Raw genomic sequence first — 22,715 nt, 5'->3', positions numbered from 1 at the left:
TTCTCGAAATCAGACTTGACCTTTTGCTGGTCTTAGCCGGGCTTAATGCTATGCATGATTCTAGAGCTGTGCGCTGTGTTTATTGTTTCAGTGAGATTGTCAGGCAATATGTCAGAGTCAGTGCCTCAAAACTGGACCATCAAATGAAGCCAGTAGCGGCCACAAAAACTGTAAGTTGAGGAATTTAAAAAGGCATTCAGCGGCGATCAATTTATTTGACATCAATGGCAGGGGCAAATAAAAGGCTGCCTGGCTCCGGTTATTTGTGGTAATCAAAATGACTGATGAGCCAGCTCTATAAACTGGTTCGCATCTATTGCCCAAGCGTGGGCGTTTTATTGTCTTGGCCTGGCCAGTGGCCAGTGGTAGCACGAAATTAGAAATCTCTGATTCGATTTTAAATGCAAATCGATTTCGATCGGGGTATTTAAATGCGTCTAAGCGTCTAATTCGTTTTGTTTTGTCTTAAGCACGAAATCCGAAGTTCGAAATATTTATATTGATTTCTATTTGGTAGCCGTCCCGCTGCGACGGACACCAGCTAATGAATGGGTTCGCTTGGGAAATTCTATCGGCCATAAGCTTGCATCATTGACAAATCGCCGGACAAAGACGCTTCGAACACTTTACCAGCTTAAATACTCGTAGATTTGGCTTAAGTCGCTGCCGCAGCTCAAGTGATAAATGATAGTCGAATGTGACTTGGCTTATGGCCTGCGTACACCTGTTTGGAGTCAACACGTTGTGAATGAATCGCTTCCGGCATGAATGGAATGGAATCTTGGCCGTTGCCTGCCGTTTTGCCGATGATGCCAGTGCCTCGAGTGCTGGTCCATCTTTCGTTCTCGAGTGCAATCGAAGGTGTTTGCTTCCAGGAAGATGAGTATCGGAATCGAGTGACTGGGAACAGAGACCAATTGGCGGACATTTTATTGTTTTCCTAAGAATTTACTGACGGCTAAGAAAAAAAAAGAATAGAAAAAATAATAGATTTTATCTGGAGGCAAAAAAGCCATAACAAAATAAAAATCCTTTGATGCTTTTATTTTTCGTAAATAAAGATCACTTAAATAAAGACGATCCTTATAGAATAAAACTATTTTCTAATACTACATTTTAATTTTTATATAATAAATTAAAAGAGATCTTTTGATGTTGGATGCAAAGTGAGAGTATTTTTTGTATTTTTTGGACCACCCTAAAGTTCATGTATGTCTTTAAGTTTCATTAAATTCAGTTTAATAGTCCGATAGCTAAATCAAAAACCAATGAAAATAGCCAATTGGTTACAATCGACAACATAAATTACCTATCCATTCATTAACTTATCCGCTAAAGCTTTTTCATTGATGTACATATTTTGTTGTCCTAGAAGAGCACTAAAAAAATACAACGGAACTTAACTAGTCATAAAAGCTAAGCTCTGTATGAAATCCCCTGATGAATCCCCAGATAAAGATCCGATCTCAATCGAATCGCTTCAGTTCCGACCAACACGAGAAGCCTTTAGCAGCGGCTCATCATAAACTTCCAGTTCCTCGCGACCGAATCTCAGAGAATCTCGGCAAACATTTGCCAATAAATTTTCGCTAGTGGTACATAAAAATTTGTCACATAAATTACAATTTGCGTGCCACTGTCGAGTGGCCAACAACAAGGCGCACACACTTGTCACACAGATACGTACACTGACAACTGCTGGCATTTTGCAATGGATTCGTATGCCACAGTCGACCCTAATTGCCATTGAGTGTTGTCCCGGGCAAACGACTAACACTAATTGTGCGTACAACTGCAGCTACAAATCCCCCGAACAGCTCAATTTGCATGTGATCGTCTCCCGTTAGAGGATCGTCTCCTCCTCCTGACTTCAGGAGGATTTCAGCATTCAGCAGTCAGCATCTGGGCAATTAGCCTGGCCAAGCGAATCGGAAGGAGGCTACGCGAAATGGAAATGGAGTGCAGGCATAAATGTCAGCTTCAATTTGGCCTGCAATTAAAAGAGGCTGCGGCAGCACAGCTGACAGATCACCGGGGCAACAGCTTAATTTGCAGATTTTCTGCGATTCAGATTTGCAGATTCATTTGCCGGCCACAAGATGAATGACTCTGCAGCTGCTGCTGGCGATAAGCGAACATGAAAGACGAGCGGGCTGATAAACCACCGAAATCGAGAAAGTAAGGCACACGACTTTCTTTTCGTATATTTTCGGCCCAAATGAAAACTTCTAAAGCTAGAGAAACACAACTCAATTGTAATTATTGTGTTGATTGTGCAAAATTCGGGCGTTGCTCATGCAAATTATCGATTCGATTCGATTTGGCGTCTGGCACGAGTTGGTTTCATAATTAAAATGCAGGCGAAAACGGGAAAGAGTTGCGGTCAGTCTGAGCTACCGCAAAATGTATAAATTATGCAAAAAAGGTATTCGAAAACGAAAGACAATAAAAAAAAACACAGAGACCTTAAAATTCATATTGTTAGCAAACGTGGGCATTGTTAGACGCCTAGCCGCTCGGCGATTGGTCCACTGAAAGTTGGCTCATTAGCATGTTTGGCACACGCCCCACACCGCAACACACGCCCCGAAAAAAGCAACCTAAGATCAGTCGGCAGGTTGAGCCAACCGAGAGCCTTCCCCCTGATAATGGCCACAATGCTGCAGACTGCGAACCATGGTTATAGCTATAGAGTTATCTAGCCCAGATTGCCGATTGCGGTGGCTCGTTGGCCGCGATGCTGTGGCAATAAATCAAAATTATTATCCACACATTTGACTGTTTAAGGCAGCGCATGCATTTTGGCCATTTATGGCTGGCCGGCCAGCTCGGTTCCTGCTCGCCCGATCCGTTAGCGTTGGTCTGGCGAACGGCCTTTGAAAGAATGCCATATGCTATATGCCATATCCCCCTATTCCATAGTTGGCGGTAGTCGTAGTAGTCCCGTACTCCCGTAGTCATCGAAACAGTGGCGCTGGCGTTGGCTTATCTGGCGGACGCAATCTGCGACCTGGAGCCGGAGCTGAAAAGCTGGATCTGGCCGCATTTGAATATGACGCACGAGTGAGCCAACTAGGGTGTGTGCCTCAGATCCCAGCAACTATCCTATCCAACGTCCCAGTGCCAGTGGCCGAAAGCCTGGCTTTGCTTTTTTGCGACTCTGACTTGTGGTGAGCACGCTTGATTTTCGATCGGCGATAAGAAATTTATAGTTTCGGCTTAAAAGGCATTAGAGTGTAATATATTTAAAGTTTGGCATCGTATCTATATAGCTACATATATTAAACAAGTAAAGGAGGCTCTGGCAGCCCATTGTTGCCAAGGCTTATAGCGACTGCGACGGCGGCCCGTGGGTGTGTAAATCTATATGCAAATATTTGCATGCCCAGTCGCAATACAAAAGACTTAGGCAACGAACTTGGCTACCTAGAGCGCTTGTCATAAAGTCATGCGGCCAGCGAGGTGGGTGCGAGCAGGACGGGGCACTAAGCCGATATTCTTTATAGATCAAGTACATGCAATCAATGAGTTGGCCGGGGAACCCAGAGTTATGGCCGATTTACACGGTGTTGGGCAAATCTAATAAAACAAATGGGTAAATCTATAAAATTAACGATATGTTTAACGTGATGAATGGATTTATAAGGTGTTCGGTAGTGGCTTAGGCAAATTATTTAATTGACTTTCAATTGACTTTGGTGTCTTTAAGAATTTGCTAAGTGGTCTTTAGGAATATATGGAAAAAACTAGATCTATAAACCTGAAGATTTAAGAGGGCAAAGATGAGGAAAAGGGTTGGAGTAAATTATTGAATTGTTTTAATATTACTAATTTTGACATTTTCCTTTCTTCTTAAGTACAAAATATCTCACAAAAATATGTTATTACACAAATGGATTTCTCAAGAACCCATGCAGCATACAATGTTGCCAATGGGATATTTCCCTCGATTAATTGGTCTGGCAAACCCATAATTTTCATAGGCCTCCCTTTCCCATTCCCAAGCATCTAATCCAACATAATCCAGCCATAACCATACATACTTACCTGACGCGACAAACTCTTGCAAATTCATTTCTATGCAAATTTCTTGTTTCCATTTGGATTTTTTCCTGGAGTTTCACTTTCAATTTGTATTTGTATGGCTTTCGGTGCTTTTGTCACAGTTTATATGTTGCTGGCTCGGTGCATTGTATTTTGTATGTTCGGAGTATATGGGTATATGACAATGTGTTTGCCTCGATTCGCTTCGCGTTGAGTTTCTTTTGTCTAGCAGCTGAAATTGTTTTATATGGTAAAATGCAATTTGTGCAACTGGCAAAAGCGACAAACAACAACAGGCTAAGCATCCTTTGCTATATATTGAAAGTGAAGTCTCTTAGCATATTTGCAGCATTTTGCTGTTGCTGTTTGTAGCTGCTGTTTTACTCTGTGAAATTTGCATATTTGCGCACAGCTGCTTTTTTCTATTTCTCCGCTGCTTTTCTTCACTTGCCGCGGGTTGTCTCTTCTATTGCATTAATTTCGGCTTCTTGTTGTCGTCGTCGTGGCTAATATGGTTGCTGCTGATGTTGCTGCTGCAAATGTTGCACTGATGTTGCTGCTGCAGCGGCAGCAACAGCAACAGGTAGTGGTGCCTCTTTTGTTGCTCATGTGCAGCATTTGTCGTTGCAGCTCTGTGTGTTACCACATTCTGCAGCCCAGGCGGTTTGTAATTAATGGTTAATTAATTGAAACGAAGTAGCTGACAATCTTAATGATCCGTAATTTGTTATTATGGTAATTTATACAAGCCACAGCAGCTAGCAGGCAGCAACAAGAGCACAACACCAACACCAACACAATAAAGACTTTGTTGTTGCCCTACTGTTGTCGTCTTGTAAGACATATACAAATAAAAATTCATTAGCTTCTGAGCTGAGTGAGTTCGGATGACGGCGACAATTGTCTAATTGCAGTCACGAGCAATTTATGTACCTCGTTCAGCTATGAGTTATATATATCCACATGCCCGCTATATTTATACTTATATTTATATCGGATCTGCTTGGATCGGATCGCTATATATGGCCAGATCAACGCCCACAGGTGGCCCTAAGAGCCGGGCCATAACAATAAATTGTGCTTAGCCGCAAATAATGTCAGAGCCAAGAAATGCCAGACTGATGTCTGATGGCTGATGGCCTCCCACCCTTTTCGCCCACTCCCACACCCACTCCTCCCCTTTTTCACCATTTTTTTTTGTTGCCACCGGGAAGATGAGCACGACTGGCAAACAGCAAACAAACAACGGGCCAGAAATTTGCATCTTGACGAATTTAATGATGATGATGAAAAAGACGCCACAGAGGGAAAAATAATTTTGATCGAGGCAAAAGCTGAAAAAGAAACTTCAAGGAGCCCACAGACAGCACACGATGTTTGTTGAAGGCATTTTGGGATGTGGGAGTGTTGGATGCTGCCGTTCCCGTTGCCTTCGCTGCTTGGAAAATCTTTATGAAGATGCCTTTTGGGTGGCATTGCGGAATGTTTGACGTTGGCTGTCTCATGTCAAGTGCTGTGTCGTTTGACGGGCAAGTGAAAATATTTTCATTGCACTTTGACATGACAGCCAAACAAATTGCTAGGTAGGATACACATATATTTCTTGGGGTATCTATCCACACACACACCTTGTATACATTTTGGAAACAGTTAAATGGCATTAATGAATGGCAGCAGTCAGCCTTCAAAGCTAAATACATGGGAGCGTCACCCTTTGTCTGTGCTGATTAGCCAGAATTTCTGGCCATTCCTGGTCTTTGGCCGCCTTTGTTTGGCTGCCAAGTGGCGCCTGCAGCGATCACGTCACAGACTCTCAGACACAAAACAGCCACAATTGTTGGTTTCTTTCGCCGATTTGATTGTTAGCCCAGAGCTCACGATTTGGTTTCAATGTCTTCGGCGGCAGCAGCGGCGGCGGCACTGCTCGTTTGGCAAAATCAATAAAGTTATCATGATTCCGGACAGAGGCGTCTCTCCACGTAAATGCTTTAATACTTTAATTTCTATATAACGTATATATTTTCCTATCAATCCAATTTGGCTGTCAAAATCTCAACTCACTCGGGGTGAACGCCCACCCAACATAATCAAAAATTCAGGAAAATAAACTCAATTAACATGTCACGCTTGGGCAACGAAATGCAGTTGTTGCCGCTTGTTTCTTTTCCAGGTTTTCTGTGTTAAAGCTTTTTGTTTCTGGTTTGTCATTATTATTATGTCGCCAGTCAAAAAAAAAGGCAACCGAAAGTAAAGGCTGCCAAAATTCGTGCGCTACCGTTTTGCAATGACTTAGAACAGCAGCGGCAGCTGAAAAAATTAACTTGTTAAAATGCAAATTTTGTGACTTGGGGGGCTGTCCGCTCAGTTCGGCATTTAGCCTTGTTATTACTCTGGGCTGTTATGGCATGGCATCGGCATTGAGCCCAAGACCGAGACCGAAACCGTTCCCGTATTGATTTTGATAAATGACCCCGCGCCGAACAATTGCCAATCATATTTTCTTACTTTCTGGGTTGGGTTCTCTGACTAACTGGCCCAAAATTGATTGAGCGCTGCACTAATTAAGGCATTAATCACGTGGCCCAAGAGAATGTATGACGAGCTAACTGTAAGCAAAAAGTAGGCTTACACTATGAAAAATTAAAACCGTAAGGTCCATAAATCTGACGATATCATATCCTTAAAATGAATAATTTATGATGTGTAATCAATGCAAATTGTGCAGTTTTTAAAATTAACAAATAAGAGTAAGGTTTTTTTTTGTGCATAATTGTGTATATTTTAAAAAAATTAGAACCTAGCCATATCTTTAGTAGAAAGGAAACTAAATTTTAAAATATTTCTGGTTCGTTAATTCTTTTACTGTTGTACCTATTAATTCGTTGCACCTTGCGCCTTGGGCTTCTTTTTTCCGGGTGTAAATGTTTCCGTTTCACTAATGCCGCTGTGAAAGTCGCAGGCACACGAAAATTTTCACCCAAAACAACAGCAGGGGGCAGCTGCTGTGAGAGTGTGGGCCGCCAAGATGGACATGTTCTGATACAAGTTTCATAGCAAATTTGAAATTTATTGTGCCATGTTGCTGCGGTGCAAGGCACGACAGCAACAGTAACTGCTACAGCAACTGCAGCAGCAACATCAGTTGCAACAGCGGGAGCAGCACCCACTGGCGGCAAGGCCGTTAGGCACTCTCTTGGCCTTATTTGGTGGGCAGTATTTATGCAGATTCGCCGCGTGGGTGGCAAACACTTTCTATTCGCAACTCCGGCCGGCTGCACTTGCCCATTTGCATTCGAAACGGTAACTGGCCCTATTGATTCGTGGCTCCGATTGCTTTATGAGCTGTCTGCCTGGCCTAATGTTTATGGTTAAATAAATAAAAGAAAAAACAACCATCCTGAGCAGCATCATTGCATCCGACAGTTGACAACAGGCAACGGAACACTTCGAATTCGAATCTGAATCCAAATGGGATTGTGGCCAAGACGGACAACGGGCCAATCAGCAACATCTTCGTTAGCTGGTTGCCCCCTTCATGCAGTTGCTTTTACGGCTTTGTCATTAATCAAATGGAATTGAAATGCGCCGCGTGTACATCACACGCCGTTGTTGTAGTTGCTGTTTCAGTTGTTGTTGCTGTAGCCGTTACCGCCGAGCAGCGCCCATTTGGAGTTTGCCATTTTTGCGCATTTTAATCATGCCCGTCTCGCCTGTAGTTATTTGGCGTTTTTTTATACGCCTGGCTATGCCAAAGAGATCTGCGCCAGCTGATAAAGCAATGGCAATGCCGTTTCGTTGCCGGTTGTTGCTTGTTGGTTGTTGCTGCTAACTGTTGCCGGCTGCCCCTGCACTGAGAAAAAAATATATCGATAAAATGACCGATAAAGTTGGCATTTTTACATTTCTCCTATGAACTTTAGGGCCCTACTTTCTATAATCAATATCAATCGATCATCAAATCGATATGCGCATAGTAATTTCTGATAACATCAAATCTATCTTCGTTTCATATCAAGGTTTTTGTTGGCTGCAGAAATATATATTATTTTGCTTTTATATTGTTTTTGGAAAACCTCTTTATATCTTTTTAAAATTTCTATGATAAATTAATGATATATTTTATATTTCCTTTAACAAATCTAATGTTTTTCTTATATGAAAAAAAGTGTAAAACTTGCTAAAATATAATTATATTATTTTTCAAATACTCCAAGATATTCATGAAATTTTTCTTTGTGCCCCTCTGCCAACTTGGATGTTGCTAACGCCAACGCAGGCAGCGGCCGAAATGATTAATACATCTTGATGCGATTTGGTTTGTAACGCAGGCGCAATAAAAACGCGACTTTTGATTGACAATGGCAGCAAAAAGCTTGAGATGCCGGCCGTTGATTACTTCATTAGGCGGGGCTCGAAAGTTGCTGCGACCGGGAGAGGACCATTTGATTCAATTATGCATTTGCATGCAATTGAAGCATAAGCCTCTGAAGCTGCAGCAGCAATTTCTTATCAGCTGCCAGTTTGCTGAGCTATTGGTCAATTGGTCAGCAATTGACTACCAGCCAAAACTACTGGCATATCCGGCTGGTTGGCTTTTTGGCAGGGGTGGGGGCAGCCTCTCAACTGGTGGGCGATAATTATCTGGCTGAGAAATGATCGACTGCCTTATGGCCGACGGTCGCACTTGGCTAACGATGACAATTTGCCGGGCAGAAATTTGCAGCTGCGAGCTCCCGTGCGTTTTTGATGCGTTTTGTGTGCGTTTTTGCGAATTTGCATTTTACGAGCGGTCAGCGAATGGCTTTCGTAATTTATGCGTCGGTGAGGAATTTAGCAACTTCCATACTGAGAGTCGCTAATATTGCGATTACCCAACAGCCTGATCCCAAAAGTATGCAGCAGAGTCAAGTTCAAGCTGTGCTTTCTTCATCATTAAAACCGAAAAACATGATTAACCCATTTTCCCCGCACAATTATCACATTGTGCACGCACACACTGCGTATACGCAACGCGGAACGCCCCATCGTTTATCTCAATAAATGTGATTACGAGTCGATGAGATGACTGCCGCTTTCCACTGATGGCTCCATTTTGGCCAATCGAAGTGCAATTTGATTGCGCTACGTGAATCAACTTGGCTCAAAGTCCTCGGCCAGCAGGTTTTCTTCCCCTTTATTGTCTTTCCTGCGCTTTGGTCTTCTTTTTATGAAATCAGGCGAATTATTTTAATTGATTGAGCCAACGATAGAGGGGGTGCTGTGCGGTTTAAGTACAACTGGTTTTAGTTTTTATGCTCACGCATTTGACGATTGGTAATTGAAACTTGTTAGTAAAGACATTAAAAAATCGTTTAGCACGGTATTTGGGTTAAAAATGCGTGGAAAATCGTGCAGTCAAAGCGACAAACTCGCCGAAGAAAAAGCGGCCAAAGCAGAAGCAGCTAAAGCGTGTGATTTTCATTGATTGTGCGAGGAAAGGGGTGAGGGGTTTTAGCCAACAAAGTTGGAGAAAATTGTGTAACCGCAATATAAAAATTCCTGCACATAAACTAATCTCAGACGATGGCTGCCTTTTGACTACCGAGATGCTGAGGATTTTTTCTCTTGACGCCCGCAACAAAGACGATGCTTAGACCAAAGAAATTGTGCCGAAAATTGCCACATTTTTGCACATATTTCCTAACCGTTTTCCTTTGTCTGCCGCAATTTGCATACTCGAATAAATCATGTCGGCTGCCTCGCTACCAAAATGTGTAAATAAATACATATGTCAGAGAGCGAGCTTAATTAAAAACATTTAAATTATTGAATCGTTTTTATTTATGGCCCATAATCGAATACCCCCCTCTGGCAAAGTCACCCCGAAACATAAAACCCATCATGCTATCATGTTTTTTAAATGATGCCGCCTAAGGCTGTTTGCATTGGCCAAAATGCGCTAACAATTTCTACGATTACGATTGCGATTACCATGCAGCATCAGCATCTCCATAGCATAACCCCTCCCCCTTTGGTCTTCACTATTCGTATTCGAATTCGCATTCGCATGCATCTTCATCACGGCACCGCTGGGAAGATGCATGTGCCCGCCACATGCACATCCACATCCACATCCAGCAGATACAAAGATATATCCATGGCGACCACGTCCATGATTGGCTGGCCGCCAGTTATATGAGCACGTCTCCTTCGGCCGACTGCCTGGCTGGATGGCCAACTTTCTTTCCCGACTCGGTCCCGCATCCAAATCACAATAATCGTGCTCAAATTAGTCAATATTTGAGCGCCAAAATGCTCAAACAAAGGCTTATTATTTTATTTCATATTTTGCTTTTTTTTCGGCCGTTCTGTTGGCGCTTTTCCCCGCTGCTGGCCATAAAGTATATATAAAGTAATTTCTGCATTTTAAACATGATTATTAAGTAAACTACTAGGCAGAGCTCGGTGCGGCTGTCAGTTGGCAGGCAAATGACCACAAATGATTACGCAGCGTTTCGGTTTGGGAGAAATTTCCTCTTTTTCTTGTGTTTTTTGACCGATGGAGCAGCGATAAAGGCGCGGGAAATGCCGGGAAACGAGCTCACCTTTCGAGAGCCTTAAAAATGTTAACTGACCGCTTGCCAAATGGCCTGCACTTGTTGGCAGCCGCTGCCTCCTTTGAGTGGCTTTGGCGATCAGGTGTTGATGCTGCTGACTGGCACTGAGAAAAAATAGTACGACTAGGACAAACTAAGGAATTGTTTTATGCACCCAAAAAAATCTTGATATGAAACGATGATCAATTTGATATTATCTGGTAGCAATTTTAGCTTGATATATGGAATCTTTCACCCTCCCACCGCTCTATTTTGAATGGAAAAAATTTTTTCTTCTTGCTTCCACTCTCTCTTATTTGAAGTCAGAGAATACAATATTTAATATCAATACTACAAGCATTGCCTAGAAAAACGATAAATACCATAAATCTACCATGCATTTGTCGATTTGATCTTGTGCATTTTATTGTGTGTAGTCATCTTATTATTATTTGTAAATGTAATTTAAATTTAACAATTTTAATGAAATTAAATAACTTTTTTTTAACTTTAAAAGCTTATCAAAAATTCATCATCCTATAAATAATATAAAACATTTTTTTATGAATACTTTATTTAGGAATAATTTTTCCGAGTGCCTGCTGCTGTCTTAGCTATTCCCCGATCCCCCTGCCAACTTGATTTCCCCCCAGATATTGCACTTAAAAGTTTCTACAGCAGCAGCATCTGAAATATTTTCCAGCAGCGGCATTTTCTCTACGCTCTGCCCTTATCTAAAGTATGCAAGCCAGCCCAGCTCTACGTACGAGCGGGCCATGCAAATTTGTTAAGTCATTTCTGTTTGTGGTTCTCACGCTGCCAGGCCGTAAGGTCCATTTTTCATACACACATAAACCCAAGCGACTTGGAGTCGGTTTCGATGTCGGTGTCAGTGTTTGGGGGAAACAAAATGTACAGAAAATACAAAAAAGAGTAGAATCAATTTGACAATTTGAACATTTGGCACATTGGCCAGAACACGACTCGGGGGTACGTTTGCGATATGCTAACTGAAATGGCCACAGACTGTCAGTTCGATCACCTTAGGGGTATGCGCGATATGGGCTACACGGTAGCCACGCTCTTTTCAGTTTTCATTTCATTTATTTTTTTGCAACTATTCTAAATGCCGGGCACTTGCCGAATCTATGCAAATGAAACAAGCGTGGTACGGGACTGAAACAAAAAGTGCTTTGCTGGCCAAATCCAAATAGTAGAAAAAACTGTCGCAGCGACAGGTTGGCAGAATTTGGCATTAGCCAAAGTCCAAGAGATTTACGAGTCGAGCACGCCAAATGTGTTTACACTTTGTCACCCTTCTGTCAGTTTGATTTATTTATTTGCAGATAGCCGGCTAAGAGGCAGAGGCAGTGGTAAAGGCAGAGAGCCGGCCGAGACTGCCTCAAATTAAAATGCAAGTATGGCCGGAATGCAGGCCCGGGCCATGTGGCTAGAATGAGCCAATGCGAATGCGAATGACTGATTGACTTAAGTGGCCAACTGACAAGTGGCTTTAATCAATTGGTGTGACTTTTAATGCAGGCGTCTACGTGTGTGTGAGTTTGAGCTGGAGAAATTGAGAAACTGAAAGCGAAACCCGAAGCGAAATCGAAACTGTCATAAAACAGGCTAGGGGTATTTTAAGAATTTTTAGCTTACAACGGGTCTTTAGGCATTATTTTAATTTTAAACATATATCCATTTCAACATATTAAACGCAAGTGAAAACTTTGATTACAGGAAGTTAAGTAATTATCTGAAGAATTCGCATTAGCATTAAGTTAAGCAGTATACCTCAATAACTAAAAAAATATTTCTATAAATAATGCTATAATTGTGATAATTTAATTAAATAATGATTTTTCTCTTTTTTTTAGCTTCTCCATAACTAAAACTTAACCAGTACCTGGTTCTTTAAGGCGCTACTCTGGCGCTTCAGGCTCAGCAAATGATCGGCACCGAGGATATGTCCGCAGCGGCTGGCATGGACATCAGTGAGTCCTTTCGTGCCGAGGATCTCTCGAAGGCGGACTTCTTCGACTTTGTAACCGGTCCCGACATGGGAATCGGCATCGGCGTGGGTGTGGGCGTGGAGGCCCTGGGCGTCAGTCTGCATCAGCAACAGCAGCACCACCAGACCCACCAACAGCCGCCCCATAGTCACAATAATAATAACAGCCACGTCCAGGTGGTTCACCAGCCCATTACGTCGCAGTCCCAGCAGCAGAGCCTCTGCGGTGGTGCGAGAACCAACAGCAGCATGATCCACGACGGCGGGGGCGGTGGTGCAGGCAGCGGCGGCGGTGGGGTCGTGGTGCCCGTCGGCAATCGTAACGGAACCACCAACGGCGGCGATCCCACGTTACAGGGCTACGAGGTGAGCTACTGAGCAATTATTTTATAGTTTTGGCATTGCCTAAAATTATTTTCACCAAGATATACTGATTGAAAAATTAAAAAAAATATATAAAAATACTATGTAGTATCAATTATAATTTTTCTATTGAATAAAAAAAAAAAAAATTTAAGTTATTTTTTAAATAAAAAGTATAATTTTAATTAAGCTCCCTGATTTCATTTAAACTTTAGTATTGACATTCATATTCTTATGGCAAAGGTATTTTTTTAAGTCCTTAATACCGACAGGTAAAGAATTTAAAATATAGATATTGCCCAAAAAAATATCCTTAAACATTTTTAATTTAAAACCCTCTGGTTTCTTTCTATCCAACATTTATACCCTCTCTAAAAAATCCTCTTTTATTTAATTTACTCTGCAGTTTTGGCACCAGGACAAGGACAACAGTCGCCTGGACTCGAGCTCGATTTTCGAGGACCTCGACCGCTACTGCTGGCAACAGCAGCCGGTCACAGCCAGCGCCAGCAATGGTGGATCCGCCAGCACCAACCAGCCCAGTCCCACGTCGCCGCAGAGCCACCTCCAACAGCAACAGCAGCACCAGCAGCAACATCAGCAGCAGCAACACCAGCAGTTGCAGCAGCAACAGCAGCCCAATGCGAGCAGTTCCTCGGCTGCTTCGAGTGGAGCGGGCAGCAGCAGCGACACGATCAGCAGTTTGGACACCACCGATGGCCAGATCTACACCCTGACAGTATTAAACGGAGGCGAGCCCTGGCTGAAGCGCTCGGAGGCGGAGCAGCTGCCCACCTCGCTGGATCTGGACAGTTTGCTGGGCAGTTTTCCGGGCTACATAAAGTCGGAGTATCCCTACGACGACAGCGGCTTCAGTACGGACGGCAAGGATGTGATCGGCAATGGAACGGATGGTCTCAGCAGTATTTCCCAGGCCCAAAATCAGGGTCAGCAGCAGACGCAACAGACGCTGCCCTCGCTGGTCACGGCCATTTCGCTGGCCGGTGGCAATGATTTGGGCCAACAGTTGGCCCAATTCCAGAACAACAACAACGACTGGCATATGGCCGATCATAATGCGGAAACGGAGCAGAGTACGGCGGAATCGCTGCTGCGGAGTGCGCTGCAGGGCAAGGGCTATGTTAGCAAGGGTCTGCACATGCAGAACGGACTGACCGGCATGCCGGTGGTCAAGGATGAGGATATGCGGCGTCTGCTGTTCGCCGATGAGGCAGCCGCCTTGGGTTTTGTCGACTCCACCTTAAGTGCCGCCCAGATGTTCGACGAGGCCCAGGGTATCCACCTGAGTGCCCAACAGCAGCAGCAGCAGCAACAGCAGCAGCAACATAATGGTGGCAGCAATATCCTGGTGGACGACATGTTCCTGTCGCTGGAGAATGCCTTCAGCGATGATTTCGAGAAGATCAAGCGCATAGCCAACGAAGTGCAGCAGTTTTGCTCTGCCGGCTCGGCGGGCACACCCACGCCGGGGGATTATGGACCACCCGGCGATGTGCTGATGCAAATCTCACCCAGTGCGGCGACAGTTCCGCTGCAGCCACCGCAACCACTTAAACCGGAAGTGAGTACCTCCACTTCGCCTGCCTCGACGGTGGTTGTTTCCGCCGTCAGAGGAGGAGGAGGATCAGGAGGTGGCGGCGGTGGAGTGACCAAGCCCAAGAAGGCCTACAAACGCAGCAGTAGCAATAACAATAATCCCAATGTGGCCAACAACAATCCAAGCAGCGGGAGCAATCCCCTCATCGGCGGCAGCGGAAGTGGAGGCAGCTCCTCGTCGAGTGGCAGTGCCAGCAGCAGCAGCAATAGTCCGCCAGCCAATTCCGGCGGCAGTTCGTCCTCCTCGTCGGGCGGAAGTGCCCAGCGGAAGGAGCGATCGCTGCACTACTGCTCCATCTGCTCGAAGGGATTCAAGGACAAGTACTCGGTGAATGTGCACATACGCACGCACACGGGGGAGAAGCCATTCGCCTGTTCGCTGTGCGGCAAGAGTTTCCGGCAGAAGGCCCATCTGGCCAAGCACTATCAGACGCACATGACCCAGAAGAACAACGGGAACCTAATCAAGGGCGGTGGCTCCGGGAAGCATCCACGATCCAGTGGATCAACAGGTGGCTCGTTGAACCAACGACAGCAGCAGCAGCAGCAGCAACAGCAACTCGGCGGTGGTGGAGTGGTGCCACCTTCGCTGCCCGTGATGATCAGCAATCCCAACACGCCACCTAGCGGTATACTGCCACCTGCCAATGGACTCCTCGCCAATCGGTAGTGATCACCACTTGGAAGCGGGGTGTTCCCATCCCGGCTAAACTATTTCTTGTTCCTTACTCACAAAATACAAAAGACAACACAAAAACCAACAAACACACAAAAAATGAACAAATGTAGAGAGAAACTATATTACTACTCTAAATACCTAAATACTCGTACTATGCCCAACTCGAATTTACGTCATTGATGAATTCCTATTTCAGCTTTCTGTGCAATTCCTATATGCCCAAATACACAAACACACTGACAGACAGACACTCGAAGCACTTCCAAATACAATACTCAATCTTATGTACATTTACACAAACAAATTAAATTTAAATGTGCCAAATTTTGAAGATTTTAATTACTAAAGTTAAATAAATACCTACTACTAAAATATAAATATGCTAGGCGTGTAGAAATAGAAGTGTAACGATGCTAATGAAGCAATTCCACGAGTGGTGATATAATAAAGAGGCCAAACGCTTCCTTGCTAAACGATAATGGAATAATGATAAACGACGAAGAGAATTCGGTTTTAAAATCCCAACCCAAACTAGAATCTCCCAATCACCCGCAGTTCTTCAGAGTCTTCGTGTTTCCTGTAAATTGAAAGTATTCGTTTTCTTAGTTGCTCTGCCCAAATTAGCATAAATTTGTTTGCTAGTGTTAATGTATATTGTTAGTGTGTATATATAAATGTACGCCTAAATAAAGATAGTTTTTTTATAATTTTAAAACATAAACTAAAGCAGAGGGAATGCCAAATATTTGAGGGAGGAACACTGCTGACCTGAGCCACTAAATTCGAATCCGGAGCTTATCCTACATCAAATTCCCGCTCCTTTCTCCTTCAAGGATCTCTTTGATCTCTTGGGCCGAGTGTTAGCCAACTTCAAAGGCATTTGAAATCAAAAGAAAGTAGGGGGCACAAGCATTAATTTACCATCTACAACTATGTTTAGACACACCATATGTTCAGCAACTCAACTTGCACTTGCCATTATTTTTGTATTTGATAAACACAAGGCGAATTCCCTATAATTAAAGATAACACCACACACCACATTCCCAACCAACTAGCCGTATTGTTTAGGCTAAGCTAACTGATAAATCAGCCGTAGTTAGTGGTTAATTAAACTGCCAATTATTTTGTGATAGTTTTAAATGGACAATAGTTTAGATTACGCAAAAAATATCTTCAACGGTGTTTGGGTTATGTAACGTTTTTTAACGATTTGTTATAAACTGTGTACACTTTGCAATACGAGTATTTTTCTGCTAATTTATTGAACTTAATAGTTTATGTACATAGAGAACGAACCTTGTTTATATCCAAGCCTAGGCTAAGCCACACATTGAAATCTTAGTTAAATCTTTGTTAGTTATTATTTATGCACACACACACGAAAACCACACACACACATCCATCTGCAGTTAAGTTTTGCATTAATTTTTTTAGTATTGCAAGCATTAAAAATAAAGAAATCTAAAACGTTTTATTGACAATTAAGATGCACCCCGTGTCCGCTGTTTGGGTCTGTCGTGGGTTAATTAGTTTTAGCTCGTTACGGCAAAGGAGATGGGGATGGCAGATGGGTCTGGCCGAGGTCTGAAATAATTTTCTCCAATAAAGGAGCTGAGCTCACATGAAAGCGCATGCAGCTGCGCATGTCAACAACGTATTGCAACTGCAGCAGCAACTTTAGCTGCAGCAGCAGCAGCATCAGCAGGCAGGCGGCACTTGTCAGTCAAAATCAAAGTACCCGGCCCCAGACTGCCGGCTTCGTTTGGCGGGGGGCTACAAATGCGTGCCATCAGCGCAGATTAGAGAAAATTTTTCACTCCACGATCGGTGAAACACGACTCATGCACTGCTAAAAAATTAAGGCATTTTTCATAATTCAACATTTTAAAGTCTTTGGAAAATGGTAAGAAAATTATGAAACACGAATTCTTCAGTTAAAGATTTTTATTTAAAATAAATATTTTGGTTGTACAGATTTGATTATTTTTTCTTGGTTAAAATATTTTCATTATTTTTTAAATATTTAAAATTAAATACACTTAAAAATCATAGCCCAAAATAAGAACCTTTAAATTAACCAACCGAAAAAACGATTTTTTTTTAATACAGATCTATGATTGACCCAGATCTTAATCTTAAGCTACCAAAGCAAAAAAGACTATATTTCTTCCCGTGCACCGCTGATGGTGATGCCTCCACTGCCGGCCACGTCGTTTGAGATCGAAACATGTCGATTAGGGAATTTCAAGAGGCGCCAGTTGCCGTCGCACAGGTGGCTAACATCAGCGCACCTTTGGGGGAGCTCAAGCACTGGGTATTCGGTGTTCAGTGTTCAGCTGCCACTGCGGCAAGCACGCGTCTTAATTGCTTTTGATGTTGAACTTTGAGCCGGCGAGCTGCTGTGCAAATATTTGCACAATGGAAATCGGGAACATCCGATCCCCGAGTGGGCTAAGCGAAACTAAAGGAAAGGAAAGTCATATTTGATGGCTACACAAATAACCATAAAGCAGCTGGCACCGTGAAACTACTCTAGCCGTAGTCATTAAATAGCAAAGGCTCCCTTTGTTTAGGGGAGCAAAAGCAATGCCCTTTACAACTAACTAAAAATCGATTTATTTTTTGTGTGTTTAACTATAATTTTTATGGTCATTAAGTATTAAATATTAATCGTCGTGGGAAAATGGGTTTAGTTTTGAGTCTGTGGCCCAGGATCTCCAGCAGCCAAACCAGAGATGAAAATACCACCATGAAGGCATATCCATACCAAACGTATTGTAGATCCTGGATCTGCATGGCCCTAAATTCCCGATGAGGACTCAGGTCCACAAAGTGCATTTCACCCGCCTCGATGAGTTCCGAAAAGCCCGTGGCCATCCAGTGAAAAGTCAGTCCCGTTTCGGCCAGTTCCATGATCAGTTTTAGCACCGGCTCCATGAAAACGGAGTTCTCGTGCAGCGGGAATCCAAAGGGTATGTTGTTGAAGAAGCAAAAGTCGTCGCGCTTTTGGAAAAGTGGTCGCGAGAAGACCTTTTGCTGCTCGTTGATCAAAACCCATCGGTTAGTGGTGATCATGTAGCCATATCGTGTGTCCATCGTGTCACGACGAGCGAGGTAGCGATTAAAGTCCGGTTCCACCAGGAACATGGGTTCGTACTTCCGAAACTCCAAGAGTCGGCCAAACAGCTCCGCATATTCCGGCTTCCAAGCTACCACTTTCAGTTTGGAGGCCAAAATATCATCATAACTTCTGAAGGCGGGCTGTTTGGGGGCACTGGTCACGTAGCTTGAGAAATATGAGTTGTACCAGGCGGTGATCAGGATGCCCAGCACGCAGATCTCCAGATAGATACCCCGCACAAGGGTGGGAGCCCGAAAGACCTCCACGAATGATTGACCCAGCACTCCCCGCAGGCAGCTGTCGTGCAGCAGGAACTCACTGATCCTCGAAGGATAGCCATGGAGGCGCAAAGTACTGGTGAGAAGACAGGATATTATCACAAGAGTTCCCAGAGTCAGCAGAAAGGCAGCCAGCTCAAAAACCCTGGTATAATACTCAAACGGCGGCACATCAGCCTCCACGGGCAGCATGACGCACCAGTTCATCTGCTCGTATGGGTAACTAAAACCAAAGGGGGGAATTGTCGGAAAAGTCAGGGAAATAGAAATCTCCACCGTATCGTTTCGCACTGCAGCCACTGTCTGCATCGAGGGCGCAAAGTCCAATGGATTTTTGGCCACCAGAGGTTGGACAAACCGTACGTTGTACTTTTGCTGGAAGGCCATCATGAAGTGACCCACAGTTCCATCGTATACGAGGTTTCCCTTTTTATTCCGATAGGCAATCATTCGCGGAGCAGTGCCTCCCAAAATCACGGGCATCTCGTAGCCATGGAAATCTCTTAGTCTATCGGGAAAAATTAATGAAGATTGCTGACTGGACTCGTAGACCCGCTCTTCTATTTGCAGTATAGGAAAATGTGAGTAGCTGTAAAAGGTGGAGGTTGTCTGGTATAGGAAAAATAATATATTTATTTATACATGATTAATTATAATTATAATAAATAATAATTATTTTAAATATACCTCATAGTCCTCGAAAATAACTATCACATTCAATAACTTCTTTCGCCAACAATCCCTAAACAGTTCATACAACACTTCAGTGGATGCCTCCGATTGTATTAGAAAAATCACTCGAGAAGTGGTCATGTGCCTGAGATTTCCAACCAGAGCTTTTAGCAGACCTCTGTGCTCTTCCAGATTTCCATGACTTAAAAACACCAAGGACACCAAACGTCTGCTGATGCTGTTGTGCAAAAAGTAGCTCACATTTTCGTTGAATTGAAGTACAGGCACCTGAACTTTATCCATTATATTTCTGGCCAACGTACTGCCATTCCAAACTTCATCCGGCAGACTAAAGTTCCTGTTCTTCGCGAGCAGCACGTACTCAAAGTCGGACTCCAGCTTTATCCTACCCAGCAATTCAATTACCGTTGCGCCACTGACCAGGCTAATCAGCCAGAGGCCACCAAGGAGGATCCACATTGGGCAATGGCAATTCATCACGATGGTCGAGGGACAACTGCATGACACTGATTGATGCCGCTGCACATTTAAAGGGTTGCTAATGAATCCGCCGACGACGTGGCTAATGGTTAATTCCAATTAGCAGCACACGTTAGCAAGCCGACGGGCGAAAAAAGAAAACCAAAAAACATTTCCCCTGGGATTACAGCCAAAACAAGTGAAATCACCTCAATCGGACAAGTTTGGTTGGGAAATTAACACCAAGCTTGGTTTTATTTTTTCGTAATTATAATAATTATACTAGGGGTTTGTGCCAGTCCTTGAAATAAAAAGCTAATTTAACAAAAAAGAAAGAAAATCATTTATAGAAATTAAACTATTTTAAAAGCTTGTTTATTTTTTACGGAAATTATAAGCATACAAATTTTTGATATTTCCTAATTGTTCTTAATTTTTAAGCGACAATTTTTTTTCTAATTTTTAACCAAATTTTAGGCTGCCAGAAGCAAATCAACTCGAGGAGAAAAACGAATGTCGCCAGGCCAAGCATATAACCCGCACAATGCCAAATCTGTTCCAGGTCCTCCACTTTCATGGCCCGAAATTCCTTAGGATGTCCTCGATCTGCTAGCTGCAATTGACCAGCCTTGATCATTTCCGTAAAGACCATATCGCGCCAGTGACTAAGAAGACCCGTTGCGGTCACTTCCAAAATGAGACGATCCAAAGGTTCCCTGAATATCGTGTTATTCGCAATGGGAAACACTATGGGCACCGTGTGAAAAACGCACAGATCCTCCTGCAAGCTGAACAGCGGTGAACTGAATACCTTTTGTTGCTCTTTCATCAGTGACCACTTCTCCAGTGGCATCATGTAGCCGTATCTGGTGTCAAAGGAGTCTCGCAAATGCAAAAACTCCTGGTAGTCCTTGTGCAACTGAAATATGGACGAGTACTTTTCCATGTTTTCGGACAAAAAGAGTAGCATATCGAATTCCGGTTTCCAGACCACGACCTTTGTGTTTGATCGTTTGATACTCTCATAACTGGTGAAGGCTGGAAGTCTTGGAGCACTGGTCACAAAGGTTGAGTAGTACGAGTTGTACCAGGAGGTAATCAGCAGTCCGAGCAAACAAATCACCAGGTAAATACCCCTCACCAAGGGAGGAGCTCGAAGGACCTCGTAGAACGTTTGAGACACGACTCCTCTCAAGCAGCTGTCGTGCAGGAAGTACTCACTAAAGCTGACTCGATATCCGTGGACGCGAAGAGCAATGGATAAGATCAGCGAAATCATCACCACGGCAAAGAATGTCATCCAAAATGCCGTAGGACTAAAAACCATACTGTAAAGCTGACTGTGAGGAACCTCCGCTGGCAAAGGCATCATGAGGCACCAGCTCATCAGTTCGAAAGGGTACGAATATCCAGTAAACGGTATTAAAGCATAAGTAGCCGCCAGAGCAATTTCGGCACTGCCATTTCGCACGGCCCCAATGAGTTCCCGAGATGGCGTAGTCACCGACTCATCAAAAGGATATGGCAGAGTCAGTTTGCAATTGAATCGCTGCTCAAAACTCAACATGAAATTACCGACAGGTCCTGAGAAAATCAATTTCCCATCCAAGCCTCGATAGACAATCAAACGAGGCGAAGATCCACCCAAAGCGATGGGCAATCGATAGCCATGAAGGTTTCCCAAACGTGATTCGAATATTATGGTACTGGCATCCAATCGCCTCTCAATAAACTGCAAGATGGGAAACGGTGTATAGCTGTAGAGAATTAAAGACTCCTGAAAATATAAAGGCAATCCCACATGGCGTGTGATTAATATTTCAGAAATTAATTTGATCCAAAATTATTTGACAGTCATGCATATTTTCCAAATCTTGATTTCATTGATAGGTGTTGGAATTTCTAACGCACGGCGACAAGGTAAGCTAATTTCGTATTAAACAAATCTCAAACTAAAGCCTTTGCAATATTAGAAATGTGTTCGTTTATCGCAAATCCCGGTCCTTGCGATGGAAATTTCGAAATGTTTGCCTATGACTTTATAAACAACCGCTGCGACACATTTATCTACGGTGGTTGCGGTGGAAATCCAAATCGTTTTCAAACTAAAGAAGAGTGTCAAATTATTTGCGATGCTTTAAGAGATGAGGAAGATGATGATATAATGTCGACGGAAAAATTACAAACTACGACAGAGAAACTAAAAACAAAAGAAGAAGTAACTGAATCGAATGTGACTCCATCATCGTTAGGAAAAAACGAAAAAAATGTAGAGACTTCGACAATGAAAGAAAAAGGAATAGAAGCTTTTACTCTTTTCAATTTCGAGCTATTTAATTAGAAAAAATAAATAAAATCTCACCTCAAAATCCGGTCCAATGGCCACGACATTAAGTAGTTGATGGTTCCAACACCATTCCAACATTCGATGCACTCGTATTGTAATTTTCTTAAGAACCAAAAGCACTGGCCGTGTGTTCAATGTTTTTAGATTAAATTCTAAACTATCCAGTATTTCCTCTGGAGAATCGCTCACAAAAGCAATTGCAAGGAAGTTGTGGGAATGATATTTGTCCAAATTAAAGTCCATCCTATGTTTTTCTTTTATTTGGATTAAGGGAACAGGAAGTTGCCACACGACCTTCAGCCAATTGGGATCCGAGTCTCCCAAAACCAGAGCATGGTCAAATTTAAGCTCTTTACTCAGGTGATGAACAAGATTATGAAGGGAGCTTTCCCTGCCAGGAGTTGAGAAAACCAAGATGGCCAACAGAAGGTGCAACGGACCCATGTTGAATGTGGTAAAGATTTTCCAGTTCCAACTTATATGCTGATTCCATAGTGGCTATTAACTGCTCCCGGGGGAAAGAGG

The 22,715-nt window shown here is 43.2% G+C and overlaps 3 protein-coding genes across 6 annotated transcripts in view; 1 reads left to right on the top strand and 2 right to left on the bottom strand.

Moving 5' to 3' along the window:
- LOC108069847 (zinc finger protein 853) overlaps positions 1-16,728 on the top strand; it is a 68,342-nt gene extending 51,614 nt beyond the window's left edge. For all 4 annotated transcript variants that reach the window (XM_017160105.3, XM_070217515.1, XM_070217514.1 and 1 more), the window contains 2 exons: positions 12,497-12,996; positions 13,400-16,728. In XM_017160105.3, coding sequence (XP_017015594.2) covers positions 12,568-12,996; positions 13,400-15,280 — 2,310 coding nt within the window. In that variant the 5' untranslated portion in view covers positions 12,497-12,567 and the 3' untranslated portion in view covers positions 15,281-16,728. The remainder of the gene's footprint in view (positions 1-12,496; positions 12,997-13,399) is intronic.
- A 1,198-nt stretch (positions 16,729-17,926) lies between these two features.
- Ir94e (Ionotropic receptor 94e) lies at positions 17,927-20,016 on the bottom strand. The gene is made up of 2 exons (XM_017160028.3): positions 19,379-20,016; positions 17,927-19,300 (listed from the first exon to the last, which is right to left on the bottom strand). Exons 1-2 carry the CDS (start codon positions 19,859-19,861, stop codon positions 17,945-17,947), a joined length of 1,839 nt encoding a protein of 612 aa, XP_017015517.2. The 5' UTR covers positions 19,862-20,016; the 3' UTR covers positions 17,927-17,944.
- A 249-nt stretch (positions 20,017-20,265) lies between these two features.
- Ir94d (Ionotropic receptor 94d) lies at positions 20,266-22,644 on the bottom strand. Its single transcript, XM_044395651.2, has 2 exons — positions 22,206-22,644; positions 20,266-21,620 (listed from the first exon to the last, which is right to left on the bottom strand). Exons 1-2 carry the CDS (start codon positions 22,632-22,634, stop codon positions 20,280-20,282), a joined length of 1,770 nt encoding a protein of 589 aa, XP_044251586.2. The 5' UTR covers positions 22,635-22,644; the 3' UTR covers positions 20,266-20,279.
- Between the last annotated feature and the right edge of the window lie 71 nt (positions 22,645-22,715).

The sequence above is a fragment of the Drosophila takahashii genome, chromosome 3R, assembly GCF_030179915.1.
Source record: "Drosophila takahashii strain IR98-3 E-12201 chromosome 3R, DtakHiC1v2, whole genome shotgun sequence".
In the NCBI taxonomy this organism is placed as follows: Eukaryota; Metazoa; Arthropoda; class Insecta; order Diptera; family Drosophilidae; genus Drosophila; species Drosophila takahashii.
The sequence above is the reverse complement of the archived record's forward strand: the minus strand, read 5'-3'. Positions and strand labels throughout refer to the sequence as shown.

Excerpts from the sequence above, each read along its gene's own strand:
- Ir94e (XM_017160028.3), bottom strand. The coding sequence starts at position 19,861 with ATGAATTGCCATTGCCCAATGTGGATCCTCCTTGGTGGCCTCTGGCTG. Across the intron at positions 19,301-19,378 it reads TTATTTTCGAGGACTATGAG|ACAACCTCCACCTTTTACAG; the intron begins GTATATTTAAAA and ends TTCCTATACCAG.
- Ir94d (XM_044395651.2), bottom strand. The coding sequence starts at position 22,634 with ATGGGTCCGTTGCACCTTCTGTTGGCCATCTTGGTTTTCTCAACTCCT. Across the intron at positions 21,621-22,205 it reads CCATTGGACCGGATTTTGAG|GAGTCTTTAATTCTCTACAG; the intron begins GTGAGATTTTAT and ends TTATATTTTCAG.